The sequence below is a fragment of the Myotis daubentonii genome, chromosome 14 (assembly GCF_963259705.1).
Source record: "Myotis daubentonii chromosome 14, mMyoDau2.1, whole genome shotgun sequence".
In the NCBI taxonomy this organism is placed as follows: Eukaryota; Metazoa; Chordata; class Mammalia; order Chiroptera; family Vespertilionidae; genus Myotis; species Myotis daubentonii.
Genome location: NC_081853.1, coordinates 46,534,107 through 46,548,861, shown reverse-complemented (window position 1 = coordinate 46,548,861; position 14,755 = coordinate 46,534,107). Strand labels below are relative to the sequence as shown.

General features: G+C 44.0%; 1 protein-coding gene across 2 annotated transcripts in view; it reads left to right on the top strand.

Annotated features, from left to right (window-relative positions):
- The window catches only part of OSBPL10 (oxysterol binding protein like 10), a 218,119-nt gene that overhangs the window by 161,145 nt on the left and 42,219 nt on the right, over window positions 1-14,755 (top strand). For both annotated transcript variants that reach the window (XM_059664144.1, XM_059664143.1), the window contains one exon: window positions 5,400-5,548. In XM_059664144.1, the coding sequence (XP_059520127.1) occupies window positions 5,400-5,548 (149 nt within the window). The remainder of the gene's footprint in view (window positions 1-5,399; window positions 5,549-14,755) is intronic.

Below are 14,755 nucleotides of genomic sequence, written 5' to 3'. Positions count from 1 at the left end.
TTCTGACCCCTGCACTGTTTTTTTTTTTTCTTCTGTCCCTTCTCCAAATCAAAAATTAATTTGTGGTCTTGTAGTATTTCATCTCCTGTAGCATTTCATTGTATCTTCTGGGAAATGCGTAGTCTTTGGAGCCTTGATCTGCAAACGTTGCTTCCTGATGCTCATTTCATTTCAAGCACACTGAGCTGAAATCCAAAAATACGTTCGTATTCATCTGCCTCCCACCTACGCGTTTGGGGCTCCTAGACCTGTCTCTGATGTTGTCTCTAAGACACAGTGAGCTGAAATGCCTCATTGAACTTCTGTTTGTGGAGCGGCTTGCAATTAAAATGAATAAAGCTGCCCGGCTTTTTGGTCAAGGCTTATGTTATGTGGCTTTCTTGTGCTCCTGGTGATTTCTAAATCTATTTCAGCAGCTTGATGGAGGCAAATGATTAATGAATGTAGGGCAAGCGGCCATCTCTCTTCCCAGCTGAGATGCAAGCCTCCGATTCTATGCAGAAAGGCACGCAGGACTGCATCAGAACTGGAAAAGGCTGGGCTACTTGGGAGTGTGGCCTTTTATTAATTCTTGAGACAGGGGTTGGGGGGGGGAGAGGGAGAGGGAATGAGAATATTAAAATTTTACATAACAGGATTCAACTTGGTGAGGATTAGGTTGAGGCAAGTGAGATAAAGTCCTGTACTATTTGGGGGGACATTAATTTTTATTTTAAAAATATTATGTGAAAATATCATTGATCTGATTACTGAGTGTCTTGGGGGCCTTTTACATTTTACATCTGATGGGAATGTGTCTTTACTTTAGCCTAGTACCAGCCCTGCTCAGCTCTGTTTAACTGGGTTCATTGCTCACCACTAGTCCTTTTATATGTGACTTCTCCAGCCTTGAGTTCCTAATTCTGCCACTTTTCGCTATGTATTGGTATATGCCCTCCAGGAGTGTCTTACCCACGAGAACGGTGAATGTTTTCTGAGCCTCTTCAGTGCTGCCAAAAAGTGTGGAGTTAAAGGGTCTGGGCTCTGATCTTAACTGGGCTCTTCTACCACTTACCTGGCTCTGTGCCTCTGCTTCTTACCTGTCTTTTGGGCATAATAGTAGGACCTGCCTTATGGGTTGCCTTAGAATTAGGTGAGTTAACACATGTAAATTGTGAAGCTCTTGGCAGCTAGCGAGAGCTCAGGAAATGTAGACTCTTTTTTAGCAGAGGGAAGATCATTTGGCCGAGGAGAAGCATTATCCCCCAAGCCCTTCACCCCACCCCCAATCTGTAGATTTACTCGCAGTTTTCTCTTCATCTATTCATTTTCTGGTGTTTAGTGTTATAGCAAAATTCAAGACTAGTTTGATTTTTTTTCCCTCCCCTTTAAGACAAGTCTAATTTTTCTGCCTAAATGATTGAAAAATTTTTTTCTCTTGATTTTTGTTACTTAAATGTGGCCAAGCTTCATGAGCTAGGCATTCATTAAACTGTTCTCTCTGTCTGCTTTTGCATGTGTTTGAAATTTCAGTCCCTAAAAGCCTAAGAAAGTATTGCCAAGCTCTGGCTGGAATGCGGTGGACTGTTTCAGCAGCACCCACAGCTCTCTCTCTGGCTCAGGCTCCGTTTCCCTACTCCTCTCGTCGCTTATTGTTTCTGCTCCATCCATCTGATGTCTACCCTTCAGGGTCTCTTAGATCTCTGTTGTGCACGTCTCTGTTGTCCCCGGTCTGATCGCTGTCTTTATGCCCTTTGCAACTGCACACCAGTAGAACTACCTTATTTGACTTTCTACAGCGTCAAGTCGACTTTTTTCTAGTTTCAGGGTTCCTTTTAATTGTATTAATTTCATTTCCTTGTAATAATTCCACAGTGCATTCATCTCCTTTTCCACCTCAGCCAGCTTTCTTCTTACTTCCTGTTCTTGATTCATAGAGGCAATTTCATCCTGTCTTGTGCTGTGGATACACTTTTCCTGATGTCTTCTCTGACACCTGTTAGAAATTTCAGAGAGAGATACTTCCTGGAAGCCTTCTGAGGATACTGTTACTCTTCACAATCCTTTCCATTCGCTCTGTTAGAGTTTTCCTCCTTCATCCTCATATGACACTGGTCTATCCAGACTCCCCACCCAGTGCTCATTTATCAGAGGAGCTGTAATGGTCTGAGAAGGGCTTCTCTCCTGTCCTCACTCGCTGGTTCCTTGGTACTCTGAATCCACAGAGTATATAAAAAAACTACATTCCCCAGCATGCATTGCTACCTTCCATCCTCCTGTCCTGGCCTTTGTCTGTCCCAGGATGCAGGGTATCACTGCCTCTATTTCTTGCTCTGCTGTCTCCTGGTTATTATCTCTGATGATGGTGGGATGAAGGGGAGGGAGGGACAAAATTGAGGGGTGGCGGTAATGGAGGGAACATTCTCCTGTCTGCCTAGACAAGCAGATCTCATTCTTTCCCCCATGCTTTTTAAGCTTTCCTAATTAATCTAGAGCAGCGGTTCTCAACATGTAGGTCGCGACCCCTTTGGGGGTCAAACGACCCTTTCACAGGGGTCACCTAAGACCATTGAAAAACACATATATAATTACATATTGTTTTGTGATTAATCACTATGCTTTAATTATGTTCAATTTGTAACAATGAAAATACACCCTGCGTATCAGATATTTACATTACAATTCGTAACAGTAGCAAAATTACAGTTATGAAGCAGCAACGAAAATAATTTTAAGGTTGGGGGTCACCACAACATGAGGAACTGGATTAAAGGGTCGCAGCATTAGGAAGGTTGAGAACCACTGATCTAGAGGATACTACTTGTGTAATACAATAAAACATTAAAAAAGTGGCGCCTCCGTATTGATGATCTGAATGCAACTCCAGGATTCTGGGCAGGAGTTGGTCAGCAGGACTGCTAGGAAGCATCTTTTCACCTTTCTTTTGGCAAATTCTGTCTTGCACCCAAGTCTGGTCTTAGGTCATCCTGCAGGAGTTGACTTTAGTGTTAATGAGTTTTCACCTATTTTAAATTACATCAAGGACTGCCTTTTGCCTTTAAAAAATTGTGGTAAAACACACATATCAAAAATTTTTCTATCTTCGCCATTTTTAAGTACCTAGCTCAGTAGTGTTTAAAACATTCATATAGTTGTGTGAGCAATCGCCAGAACTCTCCATCTTGCAAAATGAAACTCTATATCCATTAAATTATGACTTTCCATTCACCCTCATTCTCAGCCCCTTGCAACCACCATTCTACTTTGTCTTTCTTATTGCCATTTCTTATTTATTTTTAACTTTCAGGAGGTTGTAAAACACACCTTTTTTTCTTTTTTTGGAATTTACTACCTCTGAAAATCTTAATAGTTATTCATTCACTCTGCACATACAGGGTGTCCCAAAAAATGTATGCACACTTTAACAGCTGGTAGCTCAGTTTTGAAAATGAAATGTATTTTAATAAACCCTGCCTTTATAATTAGGCAAACTATGTGTATACATTTGGGGGGGGGCACCCTATATTTATTAAGTACACACCCTTTGCTAGATCATGTTGTAGGTTCTAGGAACTCACCCCTAATGCTTTCGCAGGCCAGACCAAATGATTTCCAGGGCCTTATACGGTCCCTACCCCTGTTCTAGGGCCACAGCCATAACCAAGGCAATACGTCCCTGCCTTCAAGGAACTGACCTTCCAGGGAGGAGAGAACAACGCTAGTTAAATAAAAGAGCAGGGTGAGTTCAGATGGTGCTAAGTGCTTTGAAAACAGTAAACTCACTGATGTGACAGGGAGTGCCTTTAAGTGCTGCTGTGGCCAGAAAGGTCACAGGGGGCTTCGCTGAGCAGATGACATTTAGGCAGCCCTTGGATTTATGCAGGACACCTCTCTCCCGCACAGAGGCCTGGAGGGGTGGCACTCCGAGCAGAAGGAACAGCACACACAAAGGCTCTCGACTAGAATGAACTTGGCTCACTGAGGAGTGGAACAATTATCAGCGTGGCTTGAGGATAGAGAGCAACGCAGAGGGAATGAAATGAGGCTGGGCAGTCTCGCAAGGCAGGCGGTTTAGATTGTGTTTCAGTTGCAGGGCGAAGCCACTTGAGGCTTTTAAGCAGCGGACTTATATGATACAAGGCTTGACATGAAGGCAAGATTTCTGCATAAAAATATGTTGGCTTGGATGATCTTGAACACCCTCAGATACAGGCATCAGCACGTGTGTAGCCCTTGCAATGGCCTCTGTTCCTGTGTTTTCATCAGCCGGACCTCCCTCCTGGTATTAAAAGTTTGGGATATTTGTAGATTTTCCTTTGAGTCACTCTAATGAAAAGGCTGAGGCATCTGATTGCTTTATGGATAGAACATCTACGATGCTGAAAGGTTGAGTTCTTGTCCACATGAGGCGGTCTCCGCTTCAGCCAACAGTTTTCTTCCTCACTTACCCCTACGTTTACTCTGAAAACGGAATCTTCGGAGGGTAGGCCAGCTGAGTTTGAGACCTACTCTCATTCTAATGGCAGAATTGCTATTAAAGGGGTAAAAAACAAACAAACAGAAACAAAACCACCTCTGGTTATGCCTGTCCCCAATTGTAAGCATGTACAAATATTCTGTAATAACACGTGACTCTTAAAAAGACGTTCGAGTTAGAAAGCCTGTTTTGTCAAGGATTGGGAGAGGATTAGAAAATGCTCTCTGTTTACCAGAGTGATGCTTATAAAGTGTTTTTTGACAGACTGGAACGACTAAGCTGTGGCCATCATATCAACGGACATTCACACCACATTTTGAGCAGCCCAATTTTGATAAAATTTGATTTTTGATTGTAAACATTAAAATTTTTTTGTTGTTGTTACAAAAAGAAGAGAAACACCTTTAAGAAAATATGGCTTCTGCCTTGGCTGGGTGTTCAGTGGTTGGAGCATCATCCTGTACACCAAGAGGTGGCGGGTTTGATTCCCAGACAGGGCACATACTTAAGTTGTGACTTTGATCCCTGGCTGGGGCACACATGGGAGGCAAATGATCGATGTTTCTCTCTCACATTGATGTTTCTCTCTCCCCCCATTCCTTTCCTCTCGCTCTAAAGTCAATAAACATATCCTTGGGCAAGGTTTTTAAAAAAAGAAAACATAACTTTGGTAAAATGTCAATTGTTTGTGTTCAAGGCTGGGGAGAGAAACAGCCTGTGGTGATTCTGAGACTGTCGTCATACAGAAGCGAGCTTATCCATAGACAATCTGAATCTACGCTTGGTACTCATTCAAAACAAGCTTCACTTAAATCCACCACAGGCCATTCAGGAGTGGGCCCATTTCAAGGCAGTCTCTGTGTACAACCAGGTAGAAATATTTCTTGAGCTGTAAATGTTTAATTTGGAAAATACTCGGCATCAATCTAGGTCTTTATTTCAGAAAACATCCTGGGATGGCCCGGGCCCAAGTCACATTCCACAGAGCAGCTGAAAAATGGGACATTTGGCTCTTTGCCATCCGCCAGTGCCAACATAACCTGGGCAATTGTACCCAACACTGCTGAAGATGAACAAGCCTTACAGCCAGAGGTAAGCGAGCCGCCCTCTCTCAGCACTCCGTGGCCTGTGTTATCGCTTGTTCAGAAATATAGTAATTATATTTGTAACTTGCTCATCTCTCCGTTTTAAGAGGAGACAAATTATAAAGCGAAATGTTGCCTGGAGAGACAAAAACCAGCCCTGTGCACGCACGCCTGGCACGTCTGTTCTCGTGTCTGGCAGCTGCCGTGGGTGAATAGTGAGCCTACCAATGAGGCATCTCCCCTTTTCATTGAAACGGGAGTCATTTTAACTTCAAGTGGGAGAACTTCTCACACGCCCATTAAAATGATGCCTGGTGACATGATGGGAGCAGTTACAATATATTCTGTCACTCCCCCGGATAATGGCTTCTTTGTGTGGTTCGTGCTGAAGATCCTGCCTCACATGCTCGACTCCCGCATGCTACAGACCCAGGCCAGGGTCCATGGGGCAGCGGCCGAGCCTCCTTCCCGGCGTGGCACTGCAGCCCAGGTCCAGGCTGCGGGGGACCCTGCCCTGCCTGGTCAGGAGGAGCAGCCCCTGCAGATCTGAACGACCAGCGAGGCTCTGACAGGCATCATGGACCCAGTCATCCGCCCACACGACTCTCCTGACTGCCTGTGCCTCTCGGTGGCAGCTGGAAGCCAGGTGCCGTGGTTCCTTTTGTCAGTTTCACTTTGTATCAGGGGGAAATTTTGCTTTTTTCCTTTCTCTTTGGATGCTCGTGTCCTGTTGACATGACCCCGTGACCTGGGCCGAGGCCCACGTTCACCATGTGTTAAAGGTTATTCTTCATTTTAATTTGAAATTGCTTTAGCCTGAAAATTCTAGAACACTCACTCTTTTGTAAGGTTGAAAGGCCCAAGGCAGTTTCTTCAATCAAATGGCCTTGGTGATCAATTGAAATTGTTTGCCAAGCTTCACATGATTGTATTCCGACAGTGTCTTGGTAGCTTAGCTCTTACGGAGGCGGGATCAGCCTGCCTACAGATATTTCATCGCTGTCGATGTGGTGCCTTTGCAGGGTAAGAAATGGATAGGGATTGTGGGATATTGAAAGGCATGGACCTCTACCTGGATAATGAGTTTCAGGTTGAAAACACTTACTGATGTGTAGGCAAACTGGAAGGTAAGTTGGCAACTGAGTAACTTTTAGGAGCCCTACTGTTGTATTGCTATTTGGAGATACTTGGGTGGGGTGGCCTTTGAGGATGGGGTGCTTTGCTGCTAAAGAGTTTAAAAAATACAATTCCCTTTATTTTCTTGGAAAAGAACCTTTGGGGATTCACACCATAATAAACATATGTAAACTCTTGCTCTAGATAGAAATTTATAGAGAAGTAAATTATTAGATCTTAAGTAATCATTATTATGTATTTATTTTTTTATTGTTAAGAGAGGAAAGGAGATGGAGAGAGAGATAGAAATTTCAATGATGAGAAAGAATCATTGATTGGCTGCCTCCTTCATGCCCCCTCCTGGGGATTGAGCCCGCAACCCGGGCATTTGCCCTGACCAGAAATTGAACTGTGATCTCCTGGTCAGTCAGTGGGCGGCAAACTGCGGCTCGCGAGCCACATTCGGCTCTTTGGCCCCTTGAGTGTGGCTCTTCCTAAGCCTTAGGAGTACCCTAATTAAGTTAATAACAATGTACCTACCTATATAGTTTTAAGTTTAAAAAATTTGGCTCTCAAAAGAAATTTCAATCGTTGTACTGTTGGTATTTGGCTCTGTTGACTAATGAGTTTGCTGACCACTGTCCTGGATGATAGGTAGATGCTCAATCATTGAGCCACACGGGCCAGGCAAGCAGTACTTTTTTAGATCCTCCCTCTCGCAGCATTCTCAGGCAAAACCTACTAAGCTTACGTATTCCTACTGGAGGGTCTTCTTATTTTGTGACTCCTCCTTAGTGTTTCCTTTCTTTTCCCTGATGGTTCTTCCTCTAACCCTGAAGTATGAGAGGCCAGGTCTGTTCTTTTTACATAAAATTATGGCCCACCGTTCGGTACCTTTGGCAGGAGATAGTATATAATTAATTGTCCACGAGAAGTAACTAGCTCCCAACATCAACTTAAAAAAAAAAATACCCTGAACAAGAACTAGGGAGAGCATTTTCCCCTTAAGTTAGGGCCAAGCATTAATTTCTGGTTGTCATTTTTGCCCTTACTTCTGTTGTGAAAGCAAAATAAGATATTGTTTATTAGGATTTGATGGGCTGGAATGGGGTTTTGATGGTTTTCTGAGGAAAGAGAATTAGAGTTCTTTTGCAGACTCCCCTCATTTTTTCCAGTGACAATTCTGGGAGATGATTCTCGCAACCCAAACAGCTCGTGCTGCCTGGACGATATTTTTATTTTAGGGGATTGTGCTTTGTTATATATTTTTTTAAGAGTTAAAGAAGCTGGTAATATCCACCCAATAGTTTTCCTGTCAGAAAAAGAAAAGTATTTCCGTTGCCTCCCTTTTGTGCAATTTGGAGAAATAACCCAAGAAGGAAGTGAAATTCCTAAAGGCTAAAACGTCTTTGTGAGAAGGTTCCTTAACCCTTTTGGCATTGAGAATATAGTTACTATGTGAGTGACCACTGGGAAACTAAGATTGTGGTTATTATGGTAATTACTCTTTTTTTGTTTATTGTTTTGGTCATGGTAGGTCATTAGGAATAATAGAGATTAAGAGATATCTCCCTGGTGTGTATGTGTACCAGAATGTGTACCACCAAGCAATAAACTCAATCCAATTCTCATTGGACACAGACTGGGTGTCCTCTCTGGAGACAGTGTCAGATCCCACAAAGTGTAAGGGCTCAGTCCTACAAGGCTGCCCCTCCCACAGACATACTTCAGATGCCAATCATAACTTCATTGTCACCTGTGCTTCTGACCCGCCAACTATAGATCAGAGGTTCCCATGACCCCCTCCTCCAGTTTGATTAATTTGCTGGATTGGCTCACAGAACTCAGAGAAGCATTTACTGGTTTATTAAGGAAAGATAGCCCTAGCCGGTTTGGCTCAGTGGATAGAGCACCAGCCTGCGGACTGAAGAGTCACATGTTCGATTCCGGTCAAGGGCACATGCCTATGTTGCAGGCTCAATCCCTCGTAGGGGGTGTGCAGGAGGCAGCCAATCAATGATTCTCTCTCATCATTGATGTTGCTAGCTCTCTCTCCCTTTCCCTTCCTCTCTGAAATCAATAAAGATATTTTTTAAAAAAGAAAGGATATAACTCAGGAAATGATGGAAGAGATGCATAGAGCAAGGTTTGGGGGAAGGGTGCGGGGCTTCCCTGCCCTCCACTTGCACCACTCACCAAGGATTCCATGTGTTCACCAGCCCAGAAGCTCCTGTTCTTTGCTTAAAGATGGTTGATTAAGTTATTGGCCGTTAGTGTCTGAGCTCAATCTCCAGCCTTTCTCCCTTCTCTGGAAGTCAGTCGTTTTCATCCTTAGGTCACCCAGGGGCTTTCCAAAAGTTACCTCAAGACCATAACAAAAGATACCTTTATCTCTCTCATCTTTTAGGAAATTCCATTGGTTTTTGGAGAAACAAAGACCAAATACACACACACACACACACACACACACACACACACACACACATATAAATTATAAATCAGTGTCGCACTCCCCTCCTCTGTGTCTGGCTTACCATAAAATAACTTACAGGTGTCTGGAAAATTACTGCATTTTCAAGATTAGTCTGTTTTTACTTCCCAGCAGAATAAAACTCAAAGACCAGCGTGTATTTAATGCATGAGTTAAAACTGTGGTTGGCTCTGTTATCAAATGCCGTGATCTTAAAATTTCATTCTCCTGGGGCTAGAGCTAACTCCATGTGAAAATGCAATATTCTTCCATAATGAAATGAGTCAGAATCTTAGTAGAAAATTTTTCAACTCTTTTGACACCATTTGAAATTTGTTTAGACAGAAAAAAAGGTTTTTGTTTGCTTTCTTTGTTGAAGAATGCCTTGTTTCAGGACAGGAAGGGCTGTGACTGGGGAGACACTGAGGATGGGGTCTCTTCTAGTATTGGAACCTCATTCCACCCTCCTGATTGGAAACCTAACACCTCCAGGCCTCAAACTTGCTTACAGCTAGGTTACTAGATGCATGGCAGGTTTCATAAGAGCATCAGTGTGAGGTTAGGAAGCCTGAGATGAAAACCCACCCAGTTCTTCTGCCAGTGACGCTGGCAGGCAAGGTCGTGGAGATGTGAGTGTTTAGAGGCCGTGGCAGTGGCCAGACTCACTAGGATCTTGGTCCCACCTGCATTGGCAGGGGAAGCTGCTGTAGTGGCAGCTGCTTCCTGACCTTTGGCTCATGGCTCCTACAAAGGTGTGTCCTTGAATCAAAGAGTCTAAGGGGGACTTCTCCTCCTCCAGATCTGTTAGTGATTCTGTAAGCACCTAATTCCCATATCAAGTCCCTTTTGGATAGAAATACCTGAAGTGGTTTCTGTTCCCTGTACTGGACCATAACTGATTGTTGGGCTGTTGGATTAGGAAAACAGAGGACTGGCCACAGGGAGACAATCCTGAATGACAGTGCTCGCATGTGGCCATGTAGACCCAGCCTTCCGGAGGACGAATCTGAGGGACAAAACCTCAATTTTTCTTAAAGTTCAGGTTTATTGAGGTGTAATTCATGAATAATAAAATTCACCCTTTTATTTTTTTAAATATTTTGAAATTGATTTTAGAGAGCAGAAGGAAGAGGGATAGAGACATAGAAATACGTACACGCCCCCTACTGGGAAATTTGCCCTTGGAAAATGCAACTTTACCACTTTTAACAAATCAAAGTCTAGAACAGTTCTATCACTTTGCCAAATTCCCTTGTGTTCCTTTATCGTTAACCTCTCCGCCTAGCCCTTGGAAATCGCTCATGTTTTATATCTGTACAGTTTTGCCTTTTCCAGGACGCCATATAAAGGAAACCATTCAGTATCTCGTCTTTTGCGTCTGGCTCATTTCATTTAGCATCACGCCTTTGAGACGCATCCACGTTGTTATGCTAATCCGTAGTCCATGCTTTCATATTGCTGAGTAGTATCCATTGAGTCCAGAGTTGGTTTATCCACTCACCAGTTAAAGAACATTTGTTAAACTTTAAAAACTGCCTCAAATCCCCCAGCGATGAAATAGAAAAAGAGGAGCATTTAAAAATAACGTGGTGTTAATCATTTGAGGCAATTATTTGGTGCCTAGATGCCTCACCGCTGGCCCGAAGGGGAGACGGGTAATCAGTACCGTTAATCCCTCCACTGGAGCCCCTGAGCGGCACATGGGTTTTAAGCTCTTGCCTAGAGGTTGCTCTAGGGCAGTGGTCGGCAAACTGCAGCTCGAGAGCCACATGCGGCTCTTTGGCCCCTTGAGTGTAGCCACAAAGTTTCAATCGCACTGTACGTGCGCGCCCGCACGTGATATTTTGTGGAAGAGCCACACTCAAGGGGCCGCAGTTTGCCGACCACTGCTCTAGGGCCCCAGTGGTTCTCAACCTTCTGGCCCTTTAAATACAGTTCCTCATGTTGTGACCCAACCATAAAATTATTTTCGTTGGTACTTCATAACTGTAATGTTGCTACTCTTATGAATCGTTATGTAAATATCTGATATGCAGGATGATCTTAGGCGACCCCTGTGTAAGGGTCGTTCGACCGCCAAAGGGGTCTGGACCCACAGGTTGAGAACCGCTGCTCTAGGCGCCCTGGGGTGGTGGTTTCATTAGAACAGTGGTTCTCAGTCTTGGCTGCACATTAGAATCACCTGGGAATCTTTTTAAAATCCTGATTTCTGGGCCTCCTCCTCCGGAAATTCTGTTTTTTTGTTACTAATGTGACCTCACCCCATAACAAAGAAACAGAATTTCCAGAGGAGGAGGCCCAGAAATCAGGATTTTAAAAAGATTCCCAGGTGATTCTAATGTGCAGCCAAGGTTGAGAACCATTGCATTAGAAGCTTCTCTGGTTAATTATCTGAATTGCAGCAGCAACAATGCCGTCAAGAGACCACACACAACTACACCCTCAACCCCCTGTCCCTGCCAAATCTAGCAGGGTTAGCAAGACATCTTAAGATATTCTAAAGTACTGACAACTAGATCAGCATATAAATTAGACAAATGGGGTTTGGTTGAGTTTCCAAGTAAACATGTCATAATCTCTCCCTTCCCCAAGGTAGGGAAATTGTTTTGTGAATAAAGGAAGGACACAGATATATACGATTTGGCTGAATTTTGCCCCAGGAAGAATTTTCACGTCCTTGGTTGAATTGTCATCTTAGCATGACCTATGTAACATGTGGAGCTGCCATTGCGAAGTCCTCAGAGGTGCAAGTGGAAGCCTGGTCAGTGTAATCCCCTCGACCCATTATCATCTCTCTCTTCATCTCCATGATACATAAATGTGTAGGAAAATGTTGATTAAGGGTATGAGGCATGGTGATAGATTTTTGAAATAAGGTAATATGCTGTTTTGATCCTTTGGATAACTCCATTAACACAAATTTTCTATCTTAAAGGTTTGTTCAAAATATTTGACACATATTTATTTGTTGTCAACTGTTTGACCAAGAAGTGAGATAGCGGTCACTGACTGGTAATGGTTGAAAATCACTTGATTGAATTCTGTGATAACCCCACAGAGTGTAATTCCAAATGGTTGCTATGCAGGAAATGTTGATCACATTTAGAATTTGTTACAAGTAAGTTAGAGTTTGATATCATTACCCCTGCCCACCCTACTCTCCATCCACCCTGTTGTCAGATTGTTTGGTTGCACCTCCTTCTCAAATCCTGGAGAACAGACTTTTTATCTCTTTGAAGCATAGCTTTATTTAAAAAAATTATGTTTATTCGTGAAAGTATTACAGATGTCGCCTGTTTGCATGTTTTTTTTTCCCCATTGACCCCCTCCACCTGGACCTCTCCTCTCAGGCCCTCACCACTCTATAGTCTGTGTCTATGGTTTATGCATATCTATAATAATAAAAGCATAATATGCTAATTAGACCAGACAGCTGAACGGCCTTTCAGATGAAGCCGTGGGGACCGAGGCAGAGGCAGTTAGGGGCGATCAGGCAGGCAGGCCAGTGGTTAGGAGCCAGCAGTCCCGGATTGCAAGAGGAATGTCCGAGGGGTACTGGATTGCGAGAGGGTGCAGGCTGGGCTGAGGGACCCCCCCCACCACCACCACCATGTTGTGCACTGGGCCTCTAGTAGCCTTATAGGAGAGAGAGAGTTCCTTCTCTCTCTGCTCTGGGTTTAAACCACCTAGTCTCTGTTATTTTGTTATGGCAACCCGAGCTGACTAAAGCACTCAGCTTATTAACTCCATGCATATTTCACAATAGTTAAACAGCAGGTTCTCAAAATAAGGTTGTCGTGTTTAACATTGTTTTGTTAGAACGTTGATGAGATGCTGTAGGAATTTAAGTCTTGTTTATAACAATTAGCCTGTGGTACAGTTGGTTTTGTGATATATTCTTTATGTTAAAGTCACAGAACCAATCAAGGATGTTAAGAGAGGACTTACTGTAATTATGTTATATGTCTTGAGATTAGCAGCAGGAGAAATGGCTTTCAGACAAGGGATAATTCCAGGTTAGTGTGCCAAGACCATGTAGGGCCTGGTGGTATGTGATGCAGGCCTAACTGAGGCCTGTAGCACTAGATGACCATCTGTGAGATGACATGGAATTAGAAGACATGTGTCTATGGTACTCTAGTGGGCTGTAACTGTTGTGCCTTCCATGACTAGAGCTCCTTTCTATCTTGCAAAAAAGCACTTTTCTGCCCTCCTTTCTTTGTTAAAAAATCAACAACAAACATAGCCATCTCACACAAACATAAGCCTATTGTACATTTTCCTTTCTTTTTTAAAATATATTTTTACTAGAGGCCTGGTGCACGAAATTCATGCACTTGTGGGGTGGGGGGCATCTCTCAGCCTGGCCTGTGCCCTCTCACAGCCCGGGAGCTCTTGGGGGATGTCCGACTGATGGCTTAGGCCTGCTCCCCACAGTTGGACATCCTTAGCGCTGCCACGAAGGCAGGAGAGGCTCTCGCCACTGCCACTGCCACTCGCCAGCTGTGAGCCTGGCTTCTGGCTGAGTGGCACTCCTCCTGTGGGAGCGCACTGACCACCAGGGTTGAGTGCCCCCTGGTGGTCAGTGCACATCATAGCGACTGGTCATTCCGCCGTTCGGTTGATTTGCATTTTAGCCTTTTATTATATAGGATTGATTTCAGAGAGGAAGGAAGAGGGGGAGAGAGAGAGAGAGAGAGAGAGAGAAACATCAATGATGAGAGAGAATCATTGATTGGCTGCCCCCTGCACGCCCCACACTGGGGACCGAGCCCCCAACCCAAGCATGTGCCCTTGACTGAAATCGAACCTGGGACTCTTCAGTCCACAGGCCGACGCTCTATCCACTGAGCCAAACCAGCTAGGGCCCTATGTGCATTTGTTAAGGGCGTCTTGAACTTAGTTTTTGCCAGCACTCATGACTACAAGGTGTGATAGTGTAATTTCCTATGCTGCTTGGGGGATTCATTTCACTTTATGTTCTTCCTCCATCCCCTTTCCCTTCCTCTTCCTCTTTTTTCCTTTACCTGGGTGATAATAAGATAATTTTTCTTGGCTGGGCATTGCCTTTGTAAGAGAAGTGGAATATAGTGGAAGGTCCCAAATCATATTTTCTCAGGGGCCAGTAGGGTATCTCGGGGCTCTAAATGGATTTCAGCATTGGAATAAGCAAGACTTTGGGGGTAGCCTTAGGAGGGGTCACCAGCTGCCTTCTCTCCCCTCCCCCCAGGCCAGTGTGGCTTTGTGACATAAACACTCTCCAGAGTGTTAGGGAGGGAGCCACCTCAGAGTTGCCATTTGTGAGCTGGAGCCATATGAAAAAAATCAGCACCAAGTGCTATAATCTCTTCTCTCCTGCAGCCGTACCCAAAGGATTAAGCGCTTTGAAACTGGTGAATGAAAAGGGCTTGACACACTGCACTGTTTAGTATGGGTTGGCCCTCCTCCTCCTCTTCTCTTTGCCTTCCTCTCATCCCTGTTACCGCCAAGGGAGGAAGTCAGATCTGAACCCGAGGTGAAGCGTCCAAGAGATGGTAGCGATGTGGTATGATACTTTTTAGTATTCTGTTGTTTTGGGTGTTAATTCTCATCCTATAAATCTATCCTCAGATTTTACAACCCCCTCCG